Raw genomic sequence first — 21,320 nt, forward strand, 5'->3', positions numbered from 1 at the left:
TTTTGTCTGATTAGCACAGTTTGCCCACATTGTAAAATAAAAAGTAAATAAGCTTTATATTTTGAAGTTGGGAATAGACATCTCCCTTTGGATTGCGTGGGTTTTTCTTTTTTTTTTTCTTTTGCTGCACCAATCTTCTGAGCCTCCAGTGTAATGGAATAATTATGTAGCAGTGTCAATGATTAATCAGGTCAAGCCTGACTCTTTTTCCTTGCTATAGCTTGGTCAATGTCATAAACATTCAGTCATTGACAGAAGTGCTCACGCTTAGGCACAAATTGAAAGATCAGAATCTTGTTCAAACATAAATGACCTTATAGTGTAATGGAGCAGTGGGGGATGCTGCTGGTCGCAAACTAAAAACACTAAAAAATAGCAGGGTTTTTTTTTCTCTACAGAGAAGAAAGTATATTTTACAGCATCTCTTGGTTATTATTGGCTGTAGGTATAGTTTTCCAAACAAAAATAGACACTGGAAAGAAAAACAAGATTCATACTCACAGTTTGTAAATGTTAACATTTAAAGCCTGTAGTATATTTTATTCTGATTTCCAAGGATTATCTACATATCTCACTGACTGAAATAAAGTCCCTTCCTCCCGCCCTCCCTCCCTTCCTTCCTTCCTTCCACCAGCCTTCTCATATGATTTGACTTTTTAAAATGTCCAGCAAGATGCAAAAAATAGCTCCAAAAATTATGCAAAAGAGATATTCAAGTCATGCAAATGTTGTATTACATTAACCGATGCAAAAATTATTGCTTAATTATTTAAAAATTATATCACACATTAATTTTTATAAGGCAAAAATGCCTTTAAGGTCATAAAATCCTAGAGTTCAAAGAGACCAAAGAAGTTATCAGTTCTCTGCATGCCATAGGATTCACTACACCATCCCTGATAGATGACTATCCAACCTCTTATTAAAAACCTCCAGTAAAGGAGAAAGGAACCACTCCGTGCAGAAACCTAGTCTACTGTCAAGATGTTCTTCCTAATGTCTAATCTGTAACCACATCTTTGAAATTTCATCCCACTAGTTTTAGTATTACCCTCTGGAGCACGTGAGAATAAGCTGAACCCATCAGGAGCGAAGGAAGAGGACCACATGTTGAGTTCCACTTAAGATTTATTACTTAAGAATAAACTAAAAATCAGTACTAAATTGGCACTAGAAAAGAGTTAACAGATTTCAGGAAGGACTGATCTTGGATCACTTGTAGTAACATAATGATTCCAGATTAATTCCTCTCTTAACTCTATCTCCAGGCTAAGCCTCCTCTTCTCCTACAGAACCATCTACCATGTGACTGCCCTTCAGATATTTGAAGAGTGATGTCACATCTCCTCTCAACCTTCTTTTTTGCATGCTAAACTCGCCTTTTAACTGTTTCTCATGCAATTTGGTTTCCTGACCTTTCACTATCTTGGCATCCCTTCTCTTGATTTGCTCCAGTTTATCGATGTATTTTTAAACTGGGCTCTGCAGAACTGAGCACAATACTCCAGGGGAGGCCTGATCAATGCAGGATACAGTGGGATAATTACTTCTTCCCACTCCTCTGGCTCAGGAATTCTGGGAGTTGAAGTCCACGAGTCATAAAAGAGCCAAGGTTGCCTACCCCTGCTTTAGGCTGTAACTGTTGAGTTATACCTTGGACATAACTATTCATGTACTTAGTTTTGTATTAGGACACAGGCAGTGGCTGATCTCAGAGATATGTAAACACAATGTTCTTATCAGACAACTTATGAAAACAAAGCTACACAAAATATTTGAATCTGAAAGTATCGTTATTATGGAGCAGGCAGTCAATCAAAACATTCTTCCAGAGAAATGTTATAATGGGAAGGGCTTTTAAGCCCTAGGAATATCAGTATTGCAATTTCAAGTGGAATTATATTTTTAATATATCTGTCCACATTACAGGTGAATGCTTCCTGTATGCATACGTATATCTGACTGCATGGATTCCATCATGATCTCCCCAGTGATATGAACATGACACAATCAATTTTCATGTACTAAAACATGTAATAAGCAAAATTATCATTGAACTATGCTGCTGTTTCTCAACTACAATACATATGCACACCTAAGCAATGGCAGCCTGTCAGGTGTGGAAACAGTTGTAGAAATAGCTACTTGCCCATGATTAATTGCCTTTCCTGCACTATTCATGCCCCTTGCTTCCAACCTGATTTTAATAGAAGGGATTTTTTTCTTTTCAGTTTGGAGGCAATTGTGAAAACCTCACTGCCCAATAACTAAAATTGTTTTATCCTTTTGCTAACTGCTCATATTTTTTTCTGGCTAGGAAATAGCTGCAAGCTAGCACAATTGGCTGGTGGAAACTGTTACAATAATATATTTTTCCCGTAAGCATCATGTACTTCCTTTGTAGCAAGCAAATACATCCGTAGCGCTATCGTAATTTGCTGGAACATTGCCACACCTGAGTAAGTATTAATAAGAGAGAGAGAGAGATGGAGAGGAAAATAAGAACCAAATACAGTTTGGATGGGAAACCAAGTCTGCCAAAAAGTCTATAAAATTCAATAAGTTGAATAAAGGCATCAGTGCCAAGCATCTATCTAAAAACAGTACTTTTTCATCAGCTTTCTAAAGAGGCCAAGAAACTGTATTGCCATTATTATTGAAATATTTTGGCAGAGACTTGAAATTGCTTGAAACATTTTGACTAAGGGATGAATATATTTTAGACACAAAGATTATTGCTATATTTGTGTAGACAGCCACAGCAGTTAGGAAAAGTTTACCAGCTTAGCAATAGTGGATATTGGTGTCACTAACATGACAATTCTTCCTACAAATCTTTACTTAGCCATGAAAATCCTTCAATAACCTTGGGTCAACTCTTCATTTTCAATCCTACATAGTAGTGGGGAAGGAGAACCATACATGTTCTTAAAACCTCTGGGGGGGAAACATCTGGATATATATGCAATTAAAAAATACCTACTTAAAGAATATATTTTGCATTGGAGTAAAGGATAGCTTGCTTTTCTGGTGAATCAGAGGTCAACCCAAATTCCATGATGCTGCCCTGTGCTGAATGGTATCCTACTAAGCTTTGGAGAAAATGATGCCCAATGAACCACAAATTCTCTGATTGTCTAAAAAGTACAAAATTGAAATGCAATATAAAACAACATAATGTTTTTATTTTAGGTATAGGAAACTTGAGACCTTCAGATGTCTTTCAACTATAATGAGCTCATCGTGGCCAAGGATGAGGATCACCAGTTTATGGAAGGCAACAGGTTTAGTACCTTTGTCTTAAAATGGGCTTTCTGCCCTATAATTCTAAGTTTCATTTGATTTACATCAGGGCTTTTTTTGTCATAGAACGCTCAGAATGGAGTTACGGCACCATTTTTGGATGGAACCTTGTAGGGTAGGCAAGGCGGGTTGTATGACATGTGTGAGTTCCGGCACCTTTTTCTTTTACAAAAATAGCACTGATTTACGTTATTCTGAAATGAAGCAATGCACCAGTAATTTCCCCGATGGCTGTAAGCAGAGAATTTATTTACCATTAAATATTATAGCTACATAGTCACATCAGCAAATTTTGAGGCAAAATGAGAGCTTTGAAAGGAGCGTCAAAAGATTACATTGCACGCTTAGTCTACACAGAGCCGCATTTTGCAGGCCAATTCATCTAGAATCAATGTTTGCTTACCAGATGTAATCTACTTTTATATACACATTTAAATCAGTCTAGGAGTACAGGGTATCAGGGAAGGTCAAGTCGATAAGATAAATTTATCAATGTTAAACGAGAACTTTCCCAATGAATGGACTGTGTGACTGTCTCGTGTGCGGAAGTGTTGCTACAAGTGTTCCCTGCCATCGTTGTTTAATACTTTCTCAAAGAGATTTCATTGGATAGGATGTACTTGGGATGATGATTAGGGTTTGTTTGTTTTTACTCATATCGGTTAATATTTCTAGAGTTTTGCAATGTTGGAACTAATAGGATAAGCTATTAAGTTAAAGTATTCTTCCAAGGATTGGACCTTCCTTATAGGTAAGATGGCCTCTCAGATTTTAACTCCTTGTTAGCTGGTTATGTCATCAAGATTCTGAATGCAGGAGAAAAAAAACCAGCATAATTTTAGCTTGTCAGATGAAATTAGACAGCTAACTTAGCACCATTAGCTAATGCAAAGTATTCATGTTTTTTGTCCCTCGTGCACTTGACGCTATTTTTATTTATTAGCCTAGGCAGGACCAAAGCAATTCCCTTGCTTAAAAATGTAAAACAAATCTTTCACTGCTTTGTCCCCAACTAAAATGGCATGATCTTACCCTGAATAGCTACATAATTCATGGTGACCACTAGCAGACATCTGACAAGGATTGTTCAATTAAAATTATAGTTGAAGAAAAGGTAAACAAGATGTTTCCAGAGAAGTTGTTTATTATGAAAATGTTATGGCTCCTTTATGGAACTTGGGGCTGGGGTGTGTGTGTGTAAAAAGAGATCATGACCTTCTACCAATTTCTCTGTTCCTTTTCTTGCCATAAAAATGGATTAAGGAGAGAAGATCAGCATATCCAATCATGGTTTGATTGGTGGGGTTCCAGTTGAAAACACCCTAAGCCAAGCCAGCAGAACTATCTGTACCAAAGCCAGAAACAGAAAATCAATCACTGATTTTTCTCCTTCTCTTTGCCCAGCTTATAACAGTGTGATAAATGCAGAAAGCTATCTTTTTCTAAGACATTTATATGTTTACAGGAAATCTGTTATTATAGTTACAATTTAGAAAGTTCTGTTAAAGTTTAATGACTTACACTGTGATCCACCTAAGATACTGTTTAATCTCTGCTATACTATGCATGCCCTCACTTGAGAACCACTGATTTGACTTAGAATATGGCTGTTTGACCACCCAGTCAAACTCCAACAAAGTTTTCACAGACAAGTTAATATGGCAATTATTAATGTGTCCACAAATATTATCCAAGAGTGATTTTTTTCACTGAAGTAACTGTCTTGGAAGCAACAAGTTTTTAACAATAAGATTGCTGGAAAGCCAAAGAACGGAATATGAGTATGGACATGAAGAAAATTCTTAAGTGTAATTGAAGTAATGACACAAAATATTATATCTGCAGAAAGGGTAATTTAGAAAAAGTTCATGACTCAGGATTGAAGAAATAAATAATGGCATAAGGAACAAGGATTGTACTTCTAAGTTCTTATTAATTAATTAATAAACATAAAAATAATATAGTTTGTTGAATAGTCAACCATATGTTTATACTGGATTTGGCATTTTTATCTTCCTATTGAGTCCTTCCCAAGGACCTGGGATAGGCAGGTGTTGATGTTTGATTTGTTTTAGAAATATCCTTGTAGGATTTAAGCTGTTCTGAATATTGCCTTTTGCAATTGACTGATGGTGTGCAAAACTGTATGAAATATTGATGAAAAATTATCAAATGAATCAAAGTTAAATATTGCAAAGAAGCAGAAGAAACAATAGATCATATATTCAGCTTATGCAAGAAGTTCACACAAATTGATTATAAACAATAGTGTAACACAGTTGCCAAAATTATTCACTGGACCATCTATAAAAATGATCATGTATCAGTAATGAAAAATTGGTGGAAGCATAGAATAGAAAAACTAGTAAAAAATGAGGAGGTGAAAATATTTGGGTATTTTTGAATGCAGACTGCTAATGTCTTGACTCACAACACACTGAAAGATATATTTCGGAAGAACTCTAAAATTAAATAATGGATTCAGGGATTTTTAGTTTGTAATCAATAATTACATTTTTAGAAAGCAGTTCTATAGATTCTTTTATAGTCTTAACTCTTACATTTTACTGGAAAATCAGTATGTATGTCAATAAGACAGAAAATGATACCTGCATTATCATTATAATTAGCACATTATCTAAATTATAACACAAGAAAGAAATCTAGATGGCTATGGATTGTCTAGTTCAGGGGTGTCAAACTCAATTTCCTTGAGGGCCGCATCAGCATTGCGGTTGCCCTCAAGGGGCCGGGTGGGTATGGCCAGGGTGGGCATGGCCTACTGGGTGGGCATGGCTAGAGTGTGTATGGCCTACTGGGTGGGCATGGCCAGCTCTACATCGTTCGCATCAAGGGTGCCTATGGGGGCCTGGGCAGGAGTGGGACAGATCTGAGGGTCTCTGGCAGAAGGAGGGTCTCTGGGCCAGGGCCAAGGCAGTGGGGGCCGTTCCCTCACTGTTTCCAGGATGGTTTTGCGGGCCACATGAAACCAGTTTGCAGGCCGCATCCGGCCCTTGTGTTTGACATGTCTGGTCTAGTATCACATACAATTATCTAATCAGATATTTGTATTTGATACTAGACAATCCATGTCCCTTGGTTCTCCACCTAAACAGAGAAAGAGAATGACCAAGGGCAAGGAAAAAAACAGTGGAAGCAGGAGCAACTTCTGACTTCCTGTCAGTTTTCCCATTGAGTTTCCTTCTGGGAATCTGGCAGACATCATCGGAAACCTTCTTCATGCCTTTCATACCTCCATCCCTCCCTCCACCCTTCCCTTTCCAGCAGGCACATACGTGGGTCTGCTGGGTAGGGAAAGGAGCAAGGGATTACAAGACCGGCTGGGAAACTGTCACAGAACATTGAAAATGAAGATTATGTGACTCCAACAGCAACAGCAATAGTGTAGTAGAAACCAATGTCACTGAAGCAGCCACAACTAGCCTAAATCTTGTTCCCTTGGAAATCATACGGCCGGGATTTTGGATGCATTCTCTAAGTTAGCACATTTGAGATACCTTGGTTCAAAAAACGTTGCCTTATGATGCCCTGTTTCACACAGTTAAAGGTCATGACAATAGAATTTTAGTAATACATAGATAACAAGATGGAGAACCTTTGGCTGTCTAGATGGGACCACAAATCCTATCATGCTTAAAAATTGGTTATGCTGTCGGAAGCTGATGACAGTTGGAATCAAACAATATCTAATTCCCTATTCCTGCTGCAAATGATTTCTAGAAATCCTTACTTCTGTGCTATAGGGAATTAACTACCAAACTAAATTTTAAACCAATCGGTCAAAACGTAGAACTAAGGAGCAATTTCCTGACAGTTAGAACAATTAAACAATTAACTTGCCTCCAGAAGTTGTAAATGCTCCAACACTGGAAGTTTTTATAAAGAGACTGGACAACAATTTGTCTTAAATGGTATAGGCAGGGTTTCCTGCCTGAGCAGGGGGTTGGACTAGAAGACCTCCAAGAACCCTTCCAACTTTATTATTATTATTATTATTATTATTATTATTATTATTATTATTATTATTATTATTATTATTACTATTATTATTATTATTATTATTATTATTATATTATTATTATTATTATTATTATTATTATTATTATTATTGTTGTTGTTGTTGTTGTTATTACTGTTGTTGTTGTTGTTGTTGTTAAAGATACACCAGAAAGAACATTTTTCTGCAGACACTGCAGTTTTCTTGCCTGCAATCCTACTTAATCAGAATTATGCCATAAGTTGGGCATTTCAACATCTGGGGGCTGGTGGATGCACTGGATTTATAAATCATGTTGTACTCTAGTAGGCATAATCAGTGACTCAATATCTATTCACTTGAAGACAACTGATACATTTGCTCCCTGTCACCATAGCCAAATTCCTACTAGACTATTATTTTGGAATAATGTTATTGTCTATACAATCCCAATAAACCTTTGGACATCAGGGTGCCTGGGGGGGCACCAGGTTGGTTATAGAGGCAATAGGGCTGATTTGTATTCCATGGGGCTGGCTTCTCAAAAATAATCATGCATGGAATAAGCAACTTTGCTCTGTGTGGTTGTATCTGAATTGAAGGCAATGTTAAATGATACAAATATTTTTCTTCTTTGTCAAAATATTTTTTTAATGTAAGCTTTTAACAAAATTTAAAGCTAACCACCCCAGAATAAAGATATCAAAAAAGAAGAAACAATGTCTAAAACACACAAGTTAAAACATCATAGAAAAAGTTTTAGGGCACATTATCCCCTTTCCTTCCATTTGTTTTCCTGACTATTAACCACAATCTAAATATGTGTACTTTACATTCAACATTGAAGGCTATTGCTAATATCTGCTTAAGTCATTTCATCACTTATTTTTGTTTTGTCTCTTGGCTATTTTCCAAGAAAACATCTTCCAAGCTGTGTGATTGATGGTATATACCAGAGCTATTCTTGCTGAAATTTCATTAGACTTTTATTGTGGATATATACTGTTCTTGCACTTTTATGTGTTGTGGAAGGACTCCTCATTCTTTCCTTCCTATATCCTGTTTCATTCTAATTAACAGATTACCTTTCAAAATGTTTGCTTCTGATATGTTTTTGAGGTTAAAATTGCCATGGTTACTGTTGAGACTTCTGTTCTCTTTTCTCTGAGGAATCTGTTGAAAGGCACTATTCCCAGAAGAACTGGAATAATCCTGTCAGATAATTGTAATTAGTACCAGTACTGTGTGTAAGTGTTTCTCTATCTCTCTCTCTATGGCTGTATGTTTTTCACCATGCGGAGTTAAAAGTAACTTCGAATATTATTTGAATATACCCAATTGTTTCATGGATTACTGCCTTGTCGTGGCGAAGGGGCTTGCGTAATTCAATGAAGCTATGAGCTATGCCGTGCAGGGCCACCCAAGACGGAAAGGTCATAGCAGAGAGTTCTGACAAAACGTGATCCACTGGAGAAGGAAATGGCAACCCACTCCAGTATCTTTGCCATGAAAACCCTATGGACAGTACCAAAAGGCAAAACGATATGACGCTGGAAGATGAGCCCCTCAGGTCGGAAGGCGTCCAATATGCTACTGGGGAAGAGCAGAGGGCTAGTACTAGTAGCGCCAGAAAGAATGAAGCGACTGGGCCAAAGCCGAAAGGACGCTCAGCTGTGGATATGTCTGGTGGTGAAAGGAAAGTCCGATGCTGTAAAGATTTTTTCTCCATAGGAACCTGGAATGTAAGATCCATGAATCAAGGAAAGCTGGACGTGGTCAAACAAGAGATGACAAGACTGAACATCGACATCTTAGGTATCAGCGAACTAAAATGGACAGGAATGGGTGAATTTAATTCAGATGACCATCAGGTATACTACTGCGGGCAAGAATCCCTCAGAAGAAATGGAGTAGCCTTCATAGTCAATAAAAGAGTAGGAAAAGCAATACTGGGATACAATCCTCAAAATGACAGAATGATCTCAGTTCGAATCCAAGGCAAACCATTCAATATCACAGTAGTCCAAGTCTATGCCCCAACCACCAGTGCTGAAGAGGATGAAATTGACCGGTTCTATGAAGCCCTACAGCACCTTATAGAACTAACACCAAAAAACGATGTCCTTATCATCATGGGGGATTGGAATGCTAAAGTAGGAAGCCAAAAGATAACTGGAATAACAGGCAAGTTTGGCCTTGGAGTACAAAATGAAGCAGGGCACAGGCTGATAGAATTTTGTCAAGAGAATACGATGGTCATAGCAAACACTCTTTTCCAACAACCCAAGAGACGGCTCTACACATGGACATCACCAGACGGTCAACACAGAAATCAGATTGACTATATGCTCTGCAGCCAAAGATGGAGAAGCTCTATACAGTCAGTAAAAACAAGACCAGGAGCTGACTGTGGCTCAGACCATGAGCTTCTCCTTGCAAAGTTTAGGCTTAAACTGAAGAAAGTAGGGAAAAGCACTAGGCCACTCAGGTATGAATTAAATCATATCCCTGTTGAATATACAGTAGAGGTGACAAATAGATTTAAGGAATTAGATCTGATAGACAGAGTGCCTGAAAAACTATGGACAGAGGTTCGCGACATTGTACAACAGGTAGCAACCAAAACCATTCCAAAGAAAAAGAAATGCAAGAAAGCAAAATGGCTGTCTGAGGAAGCTTTGCAAATAGCTGAGAAAAGGAGGGAAGCGAAAGGCAAGGGAGAAAAAGAAAGATACGCCCAATTGAATGCAGAATTCCAGAGAATAGCTAGAAGAGATAAGAATGCCTTCTTAAATGAACAGTGCAAAGAAATAGAAGAAAACAATAGAATAGGGAGGACCAGAGATCTTTTCAAGAAAATTGGAGAGATGAAGGGAACGTTTAATGCAAAAATGGGCATGATAAAGGACCAAAATGGCAGGGACCTAACAGAGGCAGAAGAGATTAAGAAGAGGTGGCAAAATTACACAGAAGAACTATACAAGAATGAGCTTAACGTCCCTGATAATCACAATGAAGTGGTCACTGACCTCGAGCCAGACATCCTAGAATGTGAAGTGAAGTGGGCCTTAGAAAAGCTGAGCAACAACAAAGCTAGTGGAGGTGACAGTATTCCAGCTGAGCTATTCAAAATCTTAAAAGACAATGCAGTAAAAGTGCTACACTCAATTTGCCAGCAAATTTGGAAAACTCAACAGTGGCCACAGGATTGGAAAAGATCAGTTTACATTCCAATTCCAAAAAAAGGCAATGCCAAAGAATGTTCAAACTATCGCACCATTGCACTCATTTCTCATGCTAGCAAAGTCATGCTTAAAATCCTACAAGCTAGACTTCAGCAGTATGTGGATCGAGAACTACCAGAAGTACAGGCAGGATTTCGAAGAGGCAGAGGAACTAGAGATCAAATTGCCAACATACGCTGGATCATGGAGAAAGCTAGAGAGTTCCAGAAAAACATCTACTTCTGCTTCATTGACTATGCTAAAGCCTTTGATTGTGTGGATCATAACAAACTGTGGCAAGTTCTTAAAGAGATGGGAGTACCAGACCATCTTATTTGTCTCTTGAGAAACCTATATGCGGGTCAAGAAGCAACAGTGAGAACTGGACACGGAACCACTGATTGGTTCAAAATTGGGAAAGGAGTCCGGCAAGGCTGTATACTGTTGCCCTGACTATTTAACTTATATGCAGAGCACATCATGAGAAAGGCAGGGCTAGATGAATCAAAAGTTGGAATTAAGATTGCCGGAAGAAATATCAACAACCTAAGATACGCAGATGATACCACTCTAATGGCAGAAAGTGAAGAAGAACTAAAGAGCCTCTTGTTGCAGGTGAAGAAGGAGAGTGCAAAACTTGGGTTGAAACTTAACATTAAGAAAACCAAGATCATGGCATCTGGCCCTCTCAATTCCTGGCAAATAGATGGGGAAGAAATGGAGGTAGTGACAGATTTTATTTTCCTGGGCTCCAAGATCACTGCAGATGGGGACTGTAGCCAAGAAATTAAAAGACGCTTGCTCCTAGGGAGGAAAGCCATGGCAAATCTAGACAGCACACTAAAAAGCAGAGACATCACCCTGTCAACAAAAGTGCGTATAGTCAAGGCTATGGTCTTCCCAGTTGCAATGTATGGCTGTGAAAGCTGGACCATAAGAAAGGCTGAGCGCCAAAGAATTGAGGCCTTTGAACTATGGTGCTGGAGAAGACTCCTGCGAGTCCCTTGGACTGCAAGGCGATCAAACCGGTCAGTCCTAGAGGAGATCAATCCTGACTGCTCTTTAGAAGGCCAGATCCTGAAGCTAAAACTCAAATACTTTGGCCACCTAATGAGAAGGAAGGACTCACTGGAGAAGAGCCTAATGCTGGGAAAGATCGAGGGCAATAGAAGAAGGGGACGACAGAGAATGAGGTGGCTGGATGGAGTCACTGAAGCAGTAGGCGTGAGCTTAAATGGACTCCAGAAGATGGTAGAGGACAGGAAGGCCTGGAGGAATGTTGTCCATAGGGTCGAGATGGGTCGGACACGACTTCGCAGCTAACAACAACAACAACAAATTGTTTACTGTTGAAATCCACCTTGATAAATTGGATTTGACTGATGGATTCACGTTTTGAAAGCTACCCTGAATATGAGGCAGACTACTTAAAATAGTAAAACCAAATGTGTATGCCCTTTTCAAGTTAGTTACTAGTTTCTGTAACTTTCTGAAGATTCATCAAGTACATCTGATGAGAAGATTTCTATTTTTTTTCTATTTACTATTATTGACTATGCTAGAACAACCTCTTTCATTTTTCTTCCAGATACATTTTCTACTAATGGATTAACTTTTTTCTTGCACTGCAAAAGTAAAATGAAACTCAACAAAGGATAATTTGGATTGCGTGGGTCACTCTATGGATTGGATCTGTAAAATCTTTCCCGGTCAGAAAAACTCCTTTCATTGTTCAGAAGTTTTGATCAAGTGGAATTCCATTATTGGATCAGAGGATATTCCTTATTTTTTATGGCAGGTTCTTTAGTTGCTGGCTGATGGACTCTCTTAAATATTATTGGATGCTAGTATGGTGATGCTGACCATGCAAAAGGAAGACAGACTGAAGGAATAGTACCTTGTCTTGCAAATTTTATGCAAACTCCATTCAGGATCTGCTTCTGACGGGAGAAAAAAAATATAGGACCAACTTAGAGTGAAGGATAAATGTACAATTCATAGTTTATAGGCGATGTGGAATTGTCCTATTGATATTAAAGCTTGTGACTCTTATTAACATATAGGGGAATCCACACAAAGTAGAATCATGACAAGCTGAATAAACAGAGACCAAGGTAGTGCAACAGATAGAAAGTCATGGATTTTATACATTTGCCTCATAGAACAGAGGATATTAAATCATACCTCAGAAATAGTTGAGCCACTTCCATACTACCCAGAGTGGAAATCTGCTGTACATTTAAGGTGAGCTGTCAGTTGAGCAATGGCTGAATCCTCTGGGAGCACCTCTTTTCTTTCTGTTCTGCTTATTTGTCAGTTGGCACATCCAAGTCCAGATGCAGCTTCTAGAACAGACATGTCAAACACAAGGCCCGGGGGCCGGATCTGGCCCACGAAGTGGTTTCATGTGGCCCGCGAAGCCATCCTGGAAACAGTGAGGGAACGGCCCCCACTGCCTTGGCCCTGGCCCAGAGACCCTCCTTCTGCCAGAGATCCTCAGATCTGTCCCACTCCTGCCCAGGCCCCCATAGGCACTCTTGATGCGAACGATGTAGAGCTGGCCATGCCCAGCCAGTAGGCCATACGCACTCTAGCCATGCCCACCCAGTAGGCCACACACACCCTGGCCATACCCACCCGGCCCCCTGAGGGTAACCGCAATGCTGATGCGGCCCTCAATGAAATTGAGTTTGACACCCCTGTTCTAGAATCTCGCTATCTATGAAGAAATGTCAAAGTTGCCAGTGAAGGGGTGAAGGGACAAATGGAACACTATCAGGAGCTCCGCCTCCTTCTCCTGCCCCTGGTTGTCTTCCATATTTAAAGATAAACACATACATTGTCATTGTTTTTCATGCTCCACTTCTTAAGGTAATAATCATTTTCCTGACTAGATTTCCCTGCTTGTTTGACCTACCCTGGCTTACTGGATTGGAACTTTGGCAAACTTTGAGAAACTTCAGTATTCGAAGAAATATGCACTCTGGTCTTCTGCCTAGTGGCACCTTCTATTTCCCCCCTGATATTTCTGTTTCATACCATTTAATTTGCATTCAGGGGGGGGGGCATTTTTTGTCATTATTCTTCTGTCTTGACCATGCATTGGAGATTATGGCTGCCCATCTGGCGCAGTGGCAATGTGTTTTAATTCTTGGGACAATATTATAGGATAGCTAAATAAAGTACTGTAGCTATCACAACTACTGTTTCAGTTTACATAAAAGTGCTCAATATCTTTCTAGCAAAAAGGAAGTTCAATAGGGACAAACATGACAACATTTAGTTAAACATTAACCTATCTGATGTAGCACATTATATTTGTATTAAAGTTTCAATTGCCATAGGTGCACAAAGCTAATGTAAACTATGCTCAAGGGACTGGAACATGTGTTTATTCTTCCATGACTATGTGGTCTGCCCATGCGGTGAGTATAAAGTACAAATGGTTTCCTCTTAACAAACAATAATCTGTGGTAAAGAGCACTGTTTATTTCACATATGTTATATTATTCAGTATTTCTCAATAACATTCTCCTAATATTAATTAAATGATGATTATATTTTCCTAATAGCATTGCCTGTTTTGTAACAGACAAGATAAATTTGCTGGATTAGAATTCTACAAGGTCAATACATTTCCTGTCATATTCTTACTGCTGTATTATAAGGCCAAGCCTATGTAAGGAAAATGTTTATCCCACAACCACAAATAATACATATAATAACATTTGTATGTGTGTAGGGGTATTATGAAGTAATGCTGACAAATTATTTTACAGAAGATTACCGGTGTGAGGATTTTAAAAAGTAATACTCAAAAATAAAAAGTTTTCAGGTAACTTTAAAAGCATTACCACGTAGCACCTTGCATTGAAGCAATTAAAAGATAAAGATTTATCTGAATTTTGCAGTCTAATTTTTAGGATCCATTCTTGACTTTTTCCTGATTAAGGAAATACCTTCATTGCATCTTTTATGATTCATATACACATCTTTTACAATATGAACCTGTTAACAATCTGCTGATAAACTATGACTTTGTAATTGTTGGTTTTTAATCTTTGTATGCCACCCACAAGGGACGCGGTGGCTCAGTGGGTTAGGACGCTGAGCTTGTCAATCAGAAGGTCAGCAGTTTGGCGGGTTGAATCCCGAGTGCCGCTTAACAGAGTGAGCACCTGTTACTCGTCCCAGCTTCTGCCCACCTAGCAGTTCGAAAGCACGTAAAAATGCAAGTAGAAAAATAGAAACCACTACGGTGGGAAGGTAACAGCGTTCCGTGTGCCTTTGGCGTCTAGTCATGCCGGCCACATGACCACGGAGACGTCCTTGGACAAGCACTGGCTCTTCGGCTTTGAAACGGAGATGAGCACCAGCTCCTAGAGTTGGAAACGACTTTACCTTTACCTTTATGCCACCCACAGTCACTGTTGTGAAATGGGTGACCATAGCAATTACTTAAATCAATCAATCAATGGTACTTAGCATCTGGAATCCCTGCCGATTTTAATCCACTAGTCATTGCCGACTATAGGGGGCAATGCTCATCTCTATTTCAAAGCCAATGAGCCAGTGCTGTCCAAAGACATTTCCATGGTCACGTGGCCAACATGAGGTCATGGAGCCCTATTACCTTCCTACCATAGTGATACCTATTTATCTATTCACATTTGAATGCTTTCAAACTGCTAGGTTGGCAGGACCCGTGGCGAGGACAGGAGCTTACCCGTCACTTGGTGCTTGGGTCTCGAACCTGGGCTGTCGGCTTTCTACTTAGCATAGGATACACTCAGAATTTATAATAGGTCCATCCTATAGAAATACCAATGTAAACCTCTCCCAGACTTTCCCTGGTAAGTAGCGTTGGGTTTTGTAAAAATGTTTAACTGGTAGAACCACTTTATTCAGAATTCTATATTATTGAGCTCAAAAAGGAAAATGGTAGATCTGAGTATTTGACTCTGAAGATCAGATAGCAACTTCTATTAAGTTAATTCTTGCTCTGACACTGTGATCTTTAAAAAGATTCTCCCTTTTTCAACCTAATTTGAGAAATTTTCAATGAATACAAGTTGGTATTAAGCACTGGATATTTATTTGATCAATTTCTCAGTCTAAAGAACAGTCCTGGAATTTCTCAGTAGTCCATTATCCAAGTTCTGACCATGTGTAGCTTCTAAGATCAGCCAACATTGTTCAGATGTCTCAGTTGCATATCATAATTATTTTGTGTTTCGATTGAAAAACAAGTCTTATATATAAACATGGGTGAATATCTCATACATTCCTTGACCTATAACCACAACTGGGACTGGAATTTCCATCATAAGTAATTGTGGTCATAGGTTGGGTCAGAGCAAATTTTATGACAACTTTGATGGCAGCCATTAAGTGACCACAGTCATTAATCAAATCATGCTGTCATTAAGCAAATCACACAGTTGTTAAACAAACCCAGTTTACCCAAAGGTTTTTTTTTCTTATCGAAATCAGCTAAAGCGGTTGCAAATTGCAATCACATAACTGCAAGATGCTGCAACCAGTCAATATGAATTGGTTGCCAAGAGCCCAAATTGTCATCATGTAATCTCAAGGTGGTGCAACGGTCATAAGTGTAAAAACAAGTTGTAAGTCATTTTTCCCAAGGCCGTCATAACTTGAACCATTGTTAAATAAATAATTATAACTTAATACTACTTGTAATCGTTCCCACTGTTTTCGTCTGAGCAAGCTAGAGAATAGATTTTATTACATGGTTTTGTTAATTATTGAACGACATCAATAATTACTGTTGTCAATTATGAATCTACACTGTTATTTCAAATATAGCTCAACTTATCAAAAGTTTCTCCTTGTCCCCAGAAGGTGGCAGCATATTGAAAGTCAAACTGTAACCATGGTAACTGTAGGGTGACATTACAGCTGTTCTTTCTATAACACATTTGAAATCAGAAATAGAAAGTGCTATATATGCAATATGTGTTCAGATTAACACCTGCAGAAAAAACATTAACTGTTTCAAGATGTCACTTCCACTCAGTAGACCAGATCAGAAAATCAACTCTGGTGGAAGATTCAAATCATACCTTATTGAGATAAATATAATAACAGAATACAGTCTACTGCAAATCTGCTTGTGTTTTACTTTCTCTCTTATATCCTGGTCAGTCAAGGAGGTACCTGCCTAAGTGTCTTTGAATACTAACTTTCCAAAAATGTTTCAGCCTTCCTGATTTACATAATATTTCTTGCCAATTTCCCTCAAGGTCATCTCCCTGACTTTCTACACCAGGTGACAAATCATCATGTGATTATGGTCATGCTTATTTTCAGTTTGTCTCAACCTTTTTGCTGTCTCTTCTTCTCCATTTGTGCAACAGAATATTTTAACATACCTTATGACTGCAAATTTAATAAACTTTGCCCCAGAATTATTTTTTTAAAAAGGTGAAATCCAACACCTGCATCCTGCTTCTAAATAACTTTTCCACCTTTTTCCATTACAGCCCAAATCTCATCATCAAAAAGGGGAAGATGGAGTTTTAGCTAAAAAGAGAGAGAATAAAGTGTTGCATTACCTTTTTCCACTCAGTAACTCATAATATGGAATATTACACTTTTGAGCAATATTGACTAATATGCCCCAATTTTGCTTTTATCCTTTATAGGATTTAGGGTCTTTATAAGGACTTAGAATCTGTAAAGACTATAATCAGGACACATTAATCAATTACTATAACAGTAATTTGACTTTGCAGTTGCATGTTGCAAGTGCCCCCAACCTTTTGGGCACCAAAGACTAGTTTTTTCACAGACTGGAGGTGGCATGGTTTCTTGTGCTGCCTGCATCCCGCAAGTAGGAATTTGGTTGTTTGTGTGGCCCAGTTTCTGGCATGCTGCGGCACAGGGGACCCCTGTTCTAGTGTGTCTGTTTGCCTGCAGTTCTCTAGCTGGTCTAGTCTGCTGGTCTGACTGACTTTCTTGATATATTTCTTTCTAGCAAACGTGGGTGTCTTCTCCAGCGCTGGTCAGGACTTTGACCATCACTCTGATCTGTCACAATTTTTCCCCAAGCTGATGCTCTCCAGGCATTTTGCAGTACAATTCCATTATCCCCGTCAGCTCAGTTTTATGGCTCGATAGCACGTGTGGAGATCTTTTACCTGCAGCCGAAAATTTAAGTTTACGGAAGGCAGTCTGCAGGGAGAAAGTCTCAAGTGGCCTCTTGATGACTAATTTATTAGGGCATCAGCTTTCGTGGATTGTAGAAAAGCTGATGTCATAATAAATCTAAGTCTTGGAGGCGCCACAAGATTTTTCCTAGCTTTAACAGCAATAGGCATAATTACTTATAATGGTAATCAAGAAAGGAAAGGAATGCACATCAGGGACAGCAGGGGTCAGGTATTTTCCTCCAGAGTCCAGACTCTGAAGCTATTGCCAGCCCTTCTCTGAACTATTTCAGCATATAATACTATACATACGACCGACAATCTTTGCTGGCATGGCGAGTTTCTAGTTGTTTTGGAACTGCTGGTGAGACCGTTAAAAGTCGTTGGCACTGTTTGAATTTGTTCTACCAGCAGCAAGATCTGACTGCTGACCTAGTGATGGATTGTATTGCAAATCAAGGCTGTTTCCAGAGGAGACAGAGGAGGAGAGGACCTGGAGCTTATGGAGCAAAGGAACTGGATGAGGCTGTCGGCAGGCCCAGAGGAAGAGAGAGAGGCTTTTGGAGGAGTTGGTGGCGGGCAACAACAGCGTGCTCCAGGGGCGAAAAGAAGCAAGGCCTCTTTAAGGAAAAGGTGGAAGAGTCAGGATCAGAAAAAGGAAAGAAGGCGAGGTTGTCAGAATACAAGCTAACTTGAGGACTAATCCACATGAAGCCCCATTTCCATCTGTCCTGTTTGCCATAGTTCACTCCCTAGAGACTAAAATGGACAACGTGAAATTTGAGCGGGCCACGAACAAGGAGTGTATATCGGAGGTGGTGACCCTTTGAGAGCTGTATGCAACGAAATTTCATTTTGATGTTTGCCGATTGGTGTACATTCAAAGTGACAATAAAGTTATCATCATTTCCTCCCCCCCCCTTTCTCCTATCCCAGAGACTTATTTTGTACATCCCAAAGGTGCTTTTTCAAGAGGCAACCGGACTTCCGTTTTTCTTTGAAGCCGTTTCGCTTCTCATCCCAGACGCTTCTCCGGCACTGTACACCTTCTCGTGGACGTAGTAGTATTCCTGGTTTTAGACTGCACGTAACTTGACCAGGTATTCATCGCCACCTCTTCAGAGTACGATATTAAAACAACGATTCCCTGCACCATATATCCCCGCCGCAGGGCTGAGCAGGAGCGAAGAGCAGCCCCCCCCGCCCCAATTCGCTGGACGAGTCCCTCTGCTCCCCCCTCCCCTCCCGCTAGCTCAGCAGGCCCAACTCCAAGTGCGCCACATCTTCCAGTCTCTGGGATGGGCGGGGGGAGGGGAGGGGAGGGGAAAAAAAACGCTTCTCTTAAACGGACGTGCCGACTAGCCAATCGCCTCGGAAAGCGCCCGACGATTCCAGGAGCCGCCGCCCAATGGGGGTGGGCTCTGAGGCGGAGTCCGCGGGGCGTGAGAGCAAAGCGCGGTCGGCTGGCGGCGGCCGAGCCATTTCCCTTCTTCCTTGCCGAGCGGCCGGACCCCGCTCCAGGGAAAGGCGGAGAAAGCGAAAGGCTATCATGATGCGGCTCCGCAGCCCTGCGCTGCTGAGGGATCTGCTGGGGCTCAGCCAGAGCGGCGGCGGCGGGCTCAGCTGTTGCCGTCGCTCGGCGCTGAGGTGGCTCCATCCCGCTTGGACCGGCGTGGCCGGTGGCCGCTTGCCTCCGCGGCTCACGCCCGCCGCCGCCGCCGCCTCCTCCTCCTCCCGCTCCTTGTGCACCAGCTCCGAAGGCATCCTGGAGCAGCCTGGCAAGGGCCCTCCGGCCCAGAAGCCGGCGGCCACGACGTCCGCCATGGTGCCCGCTTCGGCCGCCGGCCAGAATAGCCACAACGCGGTCGCCGGCAAGGAAGCAGACGGCTCGGGGGAAAAGTGAGTGGCGGCAGCGAGGGGCGGGCCGGGGTGGTTGGCGCCAGCCAGCGCAAGCCTTCGGTGACGGCAGGAAAGATGCTCCGGCTGCCGGCTGGTAGCGGGCGCATGCCTGCTGGCGCTGGCCTCTTCCTTCCCTTGCAAGACATGTGACAGGATGCTGCTCGGTAAATGTCAGGACGGGACAGGGTTACGCCGCACGTGCGAGTGGATTTCGAGGGAGGCAGAGCCGAAGATGGGACTGGGAGGTTGCCACGACAACCGTCCCTGGCCAAGAGGAGCGGTGGGAGGGGGGGGGAGTTTCTTGGCCATTTCCTCCCCCCCCCCCTTTCTTTCGATGCGTTTATTTTCCTGGAGATTAAAGTCGCTTTCACTCTCTATTCAAAGTAACTTGTTAGGGGGAGGTGGAGGGGGGGAGTGTTTGGGGCCTCATGGCAGAAAAATGACCATTGGAAAGAGACCCTCTGGGCCTCGATTTGGGTGGGTTTCGCTTCTCGCTGGGGTTGGGTTTTTCTTACTTTTAATGTGTTTTAACCTATTGTAAGAGTTGTGGGCATTTTGTTTAATCTCTTTTCATTTTTGCATTTTGTCTTTTAACATGTAATTGCCCTGTACACCGCCCTGAGTCCTTCGGGAGAAGGGCGGTATACAAATAAAATTAATAATAATAATAATAATAATAATAATAATAATAATAATAATAATAATAATAATAATAATAATAATAATAATAATAATAATAATAAATATCTCTTGAAGTTAGCGGGCGATGAAATTGGGAGTTTGGGAAACTGGCAACCATGCTTTTAGTCTTGCTAGTTTTCGTTTTTAAAATTCAATGCTACTACTTAAGGAAGAATTAAATGCTGTGGCTTATGTAAGAATTTATATTCGAAATGTGACTTTTATGTAGGATTTTACGTTTTTCAGCTAAGGGTCGTAAGCTGATCCACAAAATGGGCCTGTACGAGGCGTTCTACTGTTTTCCCGTTGCCCTTATTTCACTAGAAGTAAAGATAGAAATTCCTCACTTTATTAAATGATGTACAATCTCCTTTTTTTGATACATATTTATGAAATGAGATCTGGGAAGGGGAAAACCATTTCCACCGTGCAATGTGTAAAAAGGAATTCAGGAAACTCTCACCTAAAATACTGTGTCGTTGAGGGTTTTTTTTAGAATTTTCCTGCCCAGCATTTATATCTAAGAATTAAAATCTAGAGCACAATTGTATCTGAAATATTGAATGTAGCTTCAAAAACATTTTTTAGTTGAATTACTCATTTATTAACCATCTCATTTACAAAAGAGATAAGTAGTGGAATAGACTTAGGTGAATAGAGTCATGTTAAAAGTGCTCAGATTTTCTATTTTTCTTCCCAGGAAAGCATTTTATTTCAGTCAATGTTTCTGAACAGAGGAATGTGCATGTTAATTATTCATCCCTTCAAATAAAACCACTGACAATTGATAACATAAGTACTTGTGTATTAATCAGAATTTGCTAGGTAGTACAGTTTTAAATTTAAAAGCAGAATTGCTTTTAGTAAACTACTGAATTATGATTGCAGCTGTCTATAGGTATTTCTACGATTCATCTTTAAAATGGTTTTCAGGCCAACCAATGAACAATGTTATATCTGAGGGTGGTGGGGAGGAAGCTATAGTCTCAGTTTCTTCAGTGAAATTAATGATAGAAAATGGCTTGCCTGCTTAAGGAATTATGG

At 40.3% G+C, this 21,320-nt stretch overlaps 1 protein-coding gene across 4 annotated transcripts in view; it reads left to right on the top strand.

Annotated features, from left to right (window-relative positions):
• Positions 1-19,129: 19,129 nt before the first annotated feature.
• GLS (glutaminase) overlaps positions 19,130-21,320 on the top strand; it is a 348,826-nt gene continuing 346,635 nt past the window's right edge. For all 4 annotated transcript variants that reach the window (XR_014025746.1, XR_014025747.1, XM_081322316.1 and 1 more), the window contains exon 1: positions 19,130-19,595. Coding sequence is in view for 2 of the 4 variants with exons in the window: in XM_081322316.1 (XP_081178442.1) it covers positions 19,246-19,595 (350 nt within the window). In the remaining 2 variants the exon portion in view is untranslated. The remainder of the gene's footprint in view (positions 19,596-21,320) is intronic.

Source organism: Vipera berus (genome assembly GCF_964194415.1).
Source record: "Vipera berus genome assembly, chromosome: 1".
Lineage (NCBI taxonomy): Eukaryota > Metazoa > Chordata > Lepidosauria > Squamata > Viperidae > Vipera > Vipera berus.